Here is a 9,972-nt window from a genome sequence, read left to right as displayed (position 1 = left end):
GCATTTACTTGCATTGGGAGCAATGATTTGAATGCCTTGTAAAGAACATTACCTTGCACCTGAGTAGCTTATGCACCTCTCAAAAAGACTTGTATTCTTCGAGCCTTGAAAACTCTTCCTGAAACTTGTTGATTGCTGAAACTCAACCTTTGAAGCCAACTACAACCTTGTTTGAACTGAACGAACTTAATGCTTCTTGCTTATGGTCCCTTTTGTACTGAGTCATGGATATACACACTTGAGTTGTCACATCCTTTATGCCAATCTTTTTGACAAACTCGAGTGGTACACCATTCCCAAAGCCCTTCCCTCCTTTTAAGCCTTCATTGATTGATGAGTGAGGCTTTTTTCGGAAAGTCTTACATGCACATAATGTTGTGAGTATCGGGAACGACAATGCTTGATCTTCATTCTTGCTAGATTAGGCACATTATTGTCTAGCCATAGGATGGGGGGTGAGTGTTGTAAAGTGTGATTTGGGAGTATGAGAAAGTTGAAGGAAAAGAGTGAACTCTTGTGTTTAATTGACTAGTCTTTATGGGATAAGTAGAGAAACTTCTAACTAAATTTGTGAAAAGTCTTGGCTCCCCAAAAATATAAAAAAATATATATATTAAAAAATAAAAAATAAAATAAAGAAAAAGGGGCTAGCAAAATCAGTATGAGCTAAGAGGTGTTCAAAAAGTGTAAGAAATCCCTTGTAAAAAAAAGAAGAGTTTTATGTTGGGAAATGCTTTTGGAGTCCTTGGGTGAGAGATGTGAGTTGGGTTTGGAATGGGGAAATGAATGTGTATCATGTATGTTTGGGAAAAGGGTAGAACAATGGAGATTGAGCATTGTATGCATGAGTTGGTCCTTTTCTTAGATACATTATGTGCAATGTCAAGGCTACTTGTTTTGAGAGTAAACTACTTTTAAATATCATATATCTTGAACCCCTTGACTCACTTGATTAAAAAGCTTCCCTTTACCCAAATGATATGGACCAATTGACCATTTGCAAGAATTCACTTGATGTTATGCTTAATGAACTTGAGAGTTAGCTGATTTGCATATGTGAATGCATGATGATGAGTGTAGGGATGAAAAAAGTTGATACAGACCTAGAGAAGCTAGAGTATAATAAGAGAAGGTGTACTAATGCTGAATTTAGATGTTGATTTGAGTGCTTTGTGTGTTTCTTTTGGCTATGAGCTCCCACCTTCAAACCTCTCTCCCTATGAGTTCTGGAAAGTTCACTTGAGGATAAGTAAAAGAATAAGTTTGGGGGAGTTGATATCTTGCATATTTACATTGTTTTATCCATTTATGCATGTGCATTTTCATAATATAGATTAGGATTTAGCCATGTCTAGGTTGCATTTTGCATACATATGTCTCTATTAGGTATTGGAGTACCACATGGAGTTCCTTGAGACATTTGGGTGCATTTGGAGCTCAAAGGAGGTGATTAGAGTGATCTTTGGACGAGCACTGCCTGGAGCGACCTCTCAGATCGACCTACCAAGGTCGCACCCAGCCAGAGCGACAAGCCCAGAGCGACTATCGCAAGTCGCTCCAGCCAGAGCGACCTACCGGAGCGACGCCATGAACTCACTCGCCATTTACGCTTCGGAACGACCTCCTAGAGCGACAAGGCGAAGTCGCTCCAGCTCCTAGAGCGACCTCACCACAGCGACACCCAGAGGTCGCTCGAGTTGTGTCGATTTGAGAGCGACAAACAAGCCGGGAGCGACACCCTAAGGTCGCTCGCGTTTATGGTTTCTGAGCAAGCCGGGAGCAACGTCTTCAGAGCGAGGTCTTCAGAGCAACACAGCCAGGTCACTCGCGAGGAGACGACCCGGGAGCGACGTCTTCGGAGCGACACAGCCAGGTCGCTCTAGGAGAAATGACCCGGGAACTACCTCTCGCAGCGACGTGCCGAGGTCGCTCCGCGTCTATTTGTTTGGCCGAATTCATGTTTTTTCAAGGCCCTTTTGGTCATTTCATTATGCACGTTTTTACTTTTCAAAACCTATGTTTTAAGTACCTTTTGTAGCCACCAGAGACCAGATCTCTTTTCTAGAGAAGAACAACTTGTAAAACTTCTTTTGATTCAGATTTCATTGCTTTGATCTTGTGTTCTTGTTGATTTCTTGTCTATTTCTCTACATGATTAATATGAAATATTTCACATTATTCAACCAAAGACATTTGATGTTTGAGATATGTTAGCAAATGAGCATTCATCTAGACATAGAGCTTGCTTAGAATTGTGTCTAGGCTTAAGGTCGATAGTTTGATTGATCATTTGCCATCCTTAGTTCGATACTTGATCACCCAAGGTCTAATCCCTATGCCCATGAGTTCTATTTTCCCTTAGTCAAGAAAGTATCATTCTGTAATTGCTTTCTAGTATTAGTAGTAGTTTAAAACCCCTTTAAATCATCGGTTGCACTTAGATTAAGTAAGTACTTGCATTTTCGGTGCTTTGATATCCCTCAGAACTGGTTCGAAAATCATTTATACTACAACATTTGTCTTAGGAGCCTTGAAAACTCTGAACATCAGAAAGAACAAGTTGTAGAGGGAACGCTGCATTACCGGACTCTGGCATATCAAGTTGTAGATCATCAAGGCTGGCTAGAGAAGCTTTATGAAGCAGAAGTATAGGTGAAGCCATGGTTGGATGATGCACCTAGCATTAATCTGATCTGGGCTGCAAAAAAATTATGAGTATGACTAAGGACATAAATAGTTGGGGGATACATGATACTTATGTCTGTAAGAGAAAGATTGTGTTTAAGAAAGAGTTTGAGCATGAAATTCAGATGATGAATCTGGATGAGTTTAAATTGACATTTTAGAGCAAAGATAACAATAACTGTTAGGTTTCCCTAAACCAAAGAAAAATGTTTTTCAACAAAAAAACATTAATTAAGCAGAATTAAATAATGTTGGTAGTCGGATAGAATCAGGGCCAATACTATATTAGTTCAAGTACTTACACAACAGAGTGTGCTGCATAAATGTGATCTCTAACTCCAAAAACAGTCCAAACTAATGGGCTATCAGAGCCAACAAGTACTATTCCAATTGAGACTAAAAAACATTTATGATTGCTTAGAGTAAAAGACATTGAGAACCTGCAGCATTAGAAAGGGGCAGGGCGTAAGATGAGATGAGAGAACATTCAAAATAAGTAGAATCTACTAAAGGTTACCATTGAAAGCTGCATTTTCCATGGATCTTAATCTATCTAAGGAGTCCGACATCAATCGAGAAATCAAGTATTTCAACTTCAGCAAGTATTTCCCTATAAGATTCATCCCAAAGTCCTTGCTGAGGATAGTAAGAGTTACTAAAATTTTAAAATGATTCAGCATGCTTGCAATGTGGCGTGAGCAGGTTGAAACAAGCCAATAAAGTGTTTGAATGCAAATTTTGGTATAGAAGCACACCAATTGGGCGGCCAAGTTATAAAGCAGACAATAAAGAGCTTTAGTTGATTCATTCAAAAAAAAAGAAAGCTTTAGCTGTTTTGACAACCTCCAGCTTAATCCAAACCAGCTGTGAATGTGGGAGTTTACAAAAGCACACACAAGATGCAATAAGCATAATTATTTTATAAAAAATGGCTAATGGGTTTTACCAAAAAAAAAAAAAAATTGGCTAATGGGATTTGAGCTTTTTTAATGGAATTTGAGAAATGGAAATGATTTTTTAAGTGGTGGCCATGTTGGCCACTTCATTTGAAACCTAAGTTCTTTTTTGTACCTAAAAATTTCTTAAACAGTGTAAAGATTACGACATCCAAATAAAACTAAATTGTGGACAATGTATTTTAAACCAGAATAAAAAGTGTTTGTAGCTAAAGGAGAACTCCATATGGCTTCTTGAAACAATAGGGCATGACCGGAGTTCTTAACTCATGATTTGATACTTTTTTTAACATTTTTCGGCTAAGAAACGATTCTTATATCTCTTATTTAAGAGACAGTTTTTAGTTCTTCTTAGTTAAAATCTAAGAAAATATAAGAATCGTCTCTTAGCCAAAGCTAAGAACCTCAATTAAGAGACTGAGGTTAATCATGGTCCCTCTTGATTCAAAATCTTTCTGTGTAAAACCGAGATAATCTCGAAGAAACCAAATTCAACTTCAAGGATACAATAAAAAGTCCCTTTAATTGTGTTCTATAAGTATATTGATTTAGCGATAGGGAATAATTAGATAGAGTGTCATATTTTTTATTCATATAATAATTAAATAGAGTGTCATATTTTTTATTCATATATCGCCAAAACAAATTACTGTGAACAAATTGTTTGTTTATTTCCTTTATGTGGAAATAAAACAATTGCGATTTTTTTTTGAAAAAAAGTTGTTTACCAAAGCAACTTCTTATAAATATGGTCCAAATTTAAATGATGTGGCGTATAATTTTAATGGAAAATGTACTAATATTTAGGCAACGTAAATATAGTAAAAAGAAGCTAAATGGAATCATTAGTTCGATTTGCCACAAAGAACAATTAATCAAATAATTTTAAAATTTTAAATAATATAGAAAAAATATGCAAATAATTCACTCCAAAATGTTATGAAATAAATAGTAACATGTTACCTAAAAGATATAACTTAATATATATATATATATATGAAACCTAAATTGTATCTTTATTCTCAAATATTGTTTATGTGATATGAATAATTTTCAAAAATCAACTTAATAAGTGACAACTGTTTTTTCCCTATCTAAAAGGATTAAAGTTTTTTGACTAAAACAAAAATATACAAGTTATCATTTATTCTAGGGACTTTATTTTACCTGAATTTAAAATGACAAATTGACAAGTTGAAAATGAAAGTAAATGACCTTGGAAAGATTTTCGCCGAGCATAAACAATGTGAAGATCAATCAGGTCGTGATGAAAAAGGCAGCAAAAATGTTGCAATGTGTTGGAATTTTTCTGATTTAAGTTACTCACGTGATTATAAAAGATAAAACATCTTATAAGCTCATTACAAAGCGCAGAAGAAGATGTGAGAGATAAGACAATCAGTATCGAATCCATTGGAGAGAGTGATTCTAGGAGCTCCCAAATTATAGAAGCTTCATCACCGAACCAGAGCCTTCGAGACTCAAAAACATCAGGTATATTTCAAACACTAACATTACTTCCTGAATCCTGAGAGGGGAAGAACAACAGAAAGTAACCCTCGATTGTTGGTTGTAGTATTAAGCTGAATGCTTTTTATATTCCTTTCACGTGATTTCATCTCATTCATCTTCTTTTAAAGTTATTCTGGCTTGCATGCTTTCTTATATTTTTCCAAATAAACCATAAACCCCTCGGATCAATATGCATGATTTCTTTCTCACTCCCTTATTATATTTAAAATGCCAAACTCTAATTTACCTCTGAAATTTATTGTGCAAATATTGAACTTTGATACAGCTTATAGTCAAAGAAGATCATCAGCAGAATATTAATAAGTGGACACCAAGTTCTCTAGCTACTTTCCAAGCTCAAACTTTGTAAGTTTTTATTACAATGTTATCAAATGATGTAACTGTATTTATACTAAACTTAAAACGAAAATGATGTACGCGCGGACAACTACCTAGTATACATAAAAAAGGTTATAATTTGCCAGAACTAGAGTTAACTTGATAGTGATTTGAGTGGAAGAACATACATATCCTGAACAGACGGAACCGTTCTCTATAGTCTCGTTATGATACCGTAGTAGAAGTTTTTTTTTTTTTTTGCTAAGTCGTAGTAGTATTAGCACATTTCTGAAAAGTCTATGCGGCTCTACTGTTTTACATCTTTGGTTAGAGGAAGAGCTACTCTTTGGAGATGATCTGGTTTGGTTTGTTTTGTGTGGCTCCGAGGAACTATTATGAGCCCGGAGCACCGTGGCCTCTGTTATGTTTGCTCCGGCAAGAGTTGTCTTTGTCTCTTCCATATCATAGCCTGCGTTAGAGACATTCACAGAATTCATAAGTCAGAACACAACGACTGTGCAAAGTGATTTAGTAAACATAAGAGAGGAAACTTACAGTCAAGAAAATAAACTGAGCACACAAGAAGTATAAAGTGAAGAGATGCTAATTGCTACTAACCCCGAATGTGACACATGCCTCAACACGCTCTGGATTCTTATATTCGGTTGTTAAGTGCATAAGAATACCAAAGTCGAAATCTGAGCAGACATAAGAAAGACACCATGTAGAGGCAATTGCTAATTTTTGTTTCTTCTGACCTCTTAATCACATTTAAACAGAAAAAAAAATGGGATATTAACTAATGCATAAATAAAAAATCCCGTTTATAAATTGCAAGAGATAGTAGTGACTGCAAGAAACGTAATTCTCTCAAAAGATGGATTATACACAAAAAGGGATATACAAACTTACAAAGAGAATCCGTAACTTAGAGAAACAGATTCCAAAACTCGATATGGTGGTCAAAGACCAAAACTAATAAGTCATAAGGTTACAGAAACATCATCTGTTGTAAGTGTCCCAATCAAAGTTGGGTTGAGAATAAGCTTCGTAATCAACTGGCCCGTCGACGATGCTATCGACGGTCTGAATACTCCTGAGTAGAGCCGGGTGATACCGTTCTGTATCCGAAGGCAAAAGCTTGTACATCACAAGCAACCCAAGCGTGAAAATCGCTTGAAGCTTCGTGGAATCTCCTTTGACAGAGAAGAAAAACAGCATGGAGACGATGTACAGGTCGATGCAGAACCGCATGATGCACAAAACCGTGTCCATGAGCTTCCCTTCGTTCCCTGCAGGGAAGCCGCGGACTCTGTACACGTATAGGAAGTTGTATTTGTCAACAATGTATCTGTAACCAAAGTAAACCGCGCCTACAGGGACCACGAGTGGAGCGAACGAAGAGTATATCATTGTTAAGGCAAAGATGGTGAGGTTGAAGGCGTAGTATTGTGCAAAGTCGAACTTTTGTTTTGGAATCGGTGAGGTTCGGCTGATAGGGTACTCAGCGAGGTCTTGGCTCATAGGTTCAACGTCGCCGAATCTTGGAGACTCGAACATGTTTTCAGGGAGAAGCGGCGTCTCAAGGTTACTTTGATTTTCCAAAGGGTACTCTTCGTTTTGCTCGGGGACTAGCTGAAGCATATCGTTCTTCCTGAACTTCTGGATTTTTTTCTTGATCCAAGGGATTGGAGCGAGTAGATCAAAGGAGATTCCCAAGAACGTGCTCGTGATGAGGAAAGCTAGAGCAGAGACGCATGACCTTGATAAGAAGGAAGGGCTCACGTATTCCTCAATCCTCTTGCAATCCTCACCGTCTAAATAGCAGCGGCTCATTTTCAAGAACGCGCTTTCAAGCGACGACTCGACGAGAGCCTTTAGCACGATGAGGTTCACGAGGAAGAAGCAAACCATCTTCAAGAGAGCTGCTCTTTGTTCACCTGAGACAGTTAGGTGCCGCTCGAACTTGGAAAGGTAGGAGAGAGCAGAAGGGATGATAATGTACATGCTAACGAATATGAACACGTTGGGCATGAACTGAAAAATCAGAGAACCGATCCAGCCAGAGGTTTGCACCCAAGTGAGCCAAGACTGAGCACTATCCAACGCTTCAGCATTAAAGATCCTCCCGGCACTCACCAATGCACTTATCAAGGCCAGTGGAGAGCTGAAAAACACAAGAATCAACAGAAGAATAGTATTAACAATCACTCTTCTTACGATAAGAGCGATCTTAGTCAACCCCAGATGATTCCAGTAAATATCAGTTGCCAAGGGTGCTCTCTCTACTTTCCACTGGTTTCTCTGAAGCCGCAGCTCTGTGACAGAGAAGAACTTCCCAGTCCGCCTCGACCTCTCGTTTCTGAAATCCTGAACAGCCTTGTTAGCTGTGTAAACATCTTTAAACACCACAAACGCAACACCAGCGCCTTGTGCACGTCCTTCTTTATAGAAAGCTAACTGAGACTCTAAATCAGCTCTCAACTCTTGCAGCTTCCTCAGCTTCTCATCATCTGTAAATCCAAACCTCTCCGTAACTCGAGCCCACAAAACCTTCACCTTAACCCACAAAGCAAACACATAAGACAATACTCCTTCAGCTCCTTCATTCTCATACTCATCCGGTAACAGCCTAGAGTCCATCTTGGCAACTAACCAAGTGATCTCGTCCCGAACACGAACCAACTCCGTTGCTAGATCATCCAACGCACACAGATCCATAGGAACAATAATCTTATAAACCTTGCCAGGATACTTGTGCCGAAAACACTCTTCAAACTCTACTCTATCAGACCCTAGATTCTTAGGCAAGCCCTGCACCATTACAGTAAACACAGCAGTAGAATCCGCATTGGGGTCACTCACATTCCCATTCCCATCTCTAAACCTAGTAAACTTCAACCTAGCTTCAATCGCCGAGATCCCAAAATGCGAAATCACCACAACAACAACCACAAAAACAAAATGCAGCCAGAGCAAGGCCGAGCCTTTCTTGATATGCGTGATCATCGTCTTCGAAAGCTCGTCGCTCAACACAGCAGTCCCCGCGTACAGATTCAAAGGAAGCATAACGGAGAGAGCCAAAAGGGCGATGGAGAAGAGAAGCACGAAGCTCCCGCCTTCGATCAAGAGGAACTGAGCGGCGTCGGCGCCGCAGTGGCGAGCGATCTCGCGGCACGTGGCGGACCAGACGGCGAGGAGCTTGGAGAGGAGAGCGGAGGGACCGGGCATGCGGCGGTGGTCGCTGCGGAGCTTGAGGAAGAGGAAGATGGAGACGCAGCATAGGAGGCCGATCATGGAGATGTTGAGGAGGTACTGGATGTTGCCGTACCAGGCATCGGGGATCTCGGGTAAGTCGCCGGAGGATGGGGGAGGAGAGGAGGAGGAAGAGAGCGGCGGCGTCGCGGCTGCCGAAAAACTGCGATGCATCGCGATTTTTTTCCTATCAAAGCTTCAATTTTTAAGCAACACAGAGCTTCGGTTTTTCTTCAGATTCAATGAGGAGAGGATTTGGGGATTTAGGGTTTAGATCGACAAAGGAATGCGATCGAAGAAGAAGGAAGAATTGCGATCGAAGAAGAAGGAAGGAATCTTATCTCACAGATTCTATTTTCCTTACTAATTATGTTTGTTTAATATCCCTGTAGTTTTAACTAATTAATAAAAAATGTTTAATCTTTTATATATTAAAACGCAAGTCCACTCGCGTGTCAAATTTCGACAAATCACATATTTAATAATTTTTTTAAATGCAAAAAAACTAAAGGCAAAAGAAAAAGTTTCATATCCCTTGCATAGTTCATATTTTTCTATACAAATAAAATAAAAAATCTCTAAGAGCATCATTATCCCATAAACCCATTTGAGGTTTCTTAATTTTTTTTTTTTTACTTTTTCGAATTTACAAGAAAAAAAAATAAAAACGGACCAATAGCTGACCGCCACGTGTCAGTGGAGTCCGCAAACAGTATAAAAAAACCCTTAAGGACCGACTATTATTTGGTAGTTTTGGTAACCGGTTTCTTAAAAAAAAAATGGATCCTACGCGGAACCAACGCTAAGAACCCTCTAGTATCCCTGGATAAAGATGCTCTAATAACAATTCCAAAACACCTATGATTCCACGATTTTTTTAGAGCAGTTAATCTTTTTCTATAGATAAGGTTTAACTTATGATACCATTAGCTTAAATTCACCTCTACTTTGCTTTTAGAAACTGTAAATTTCGTAATTTTTTTATTTCTAACTGCTCTTAACTTTCTCCGAGGTATGATGAAATTTTAATTTCTAACTAGATAGATTGAACGATTGTATCTACAATGTTGAATCTACAATTATGGATCCACATCGACATAGTTTCTGGCTGAACACTGGCATAACAATAATCTTCAAAAAAATCATTTCAAAGACTTGAGAAAAACACAAATCTGTTGAGGATGGCTAGGCGGAGCGTACTCCAAAAATTGGTATATGAACATTA

At 38.6% G+C, this 9,972-nt stretch overlaps 1 protein-coding gene across 1 annotated transcript; it reads right to left on the bottom strand.

The window, feature by feature from the left end:
- Window positions 1-6,339: 6,339 nt before the first annotated feature.
- LOC106336142 (CSC1-like protein At4g35870) lies at window positions 6,340-9,101 on the bottom strand. The gene has a single exon (XM_013774888.1). It carries the CDS (start codon window positions 8,919-8,921, stop codon window positions 6,495-6,497), a length of 2,427 nt encoding a protein of 808 aa, XP_013630342.1. The 5' UTR covers window positions 8,922-9,101; the 3' UTR covers window positions 6,340-6,494.
- Window positions 9,102-9,972: the final 871 nt, after the last annotated feature.

The sequence above is a fragment of the Brassica oleracea genome, chromosome C3 (genome assembly GCF_000695525.1).
Source record: "Brassica oleracea var. oleracea cultivar TO1000 chromosome C3, BOL, whole genome shotgun sequence".
Classification (NCBI taxonomy): domain Eukaryota; kingdom Viridiplantae; phylum Streptophyta; class Magnoliopsida; order Brassicales; family Brassicaceae; genus Brassica; species Brassica oleracea.
Note: the sequence above shows the minus strand (reverse complement) of the source record. Positions and strands in the feature narration are given on the sequence as shown.

Coding starts and splice junctions, on each gene's coding strand:
- LOC106336142 (XM_013774888.1), bottom strand. CDS start 8,921: ATGCATCGCAGTTTTTCGGCAGCCGCGACGCCGCCGCTCTCTTCCTCC.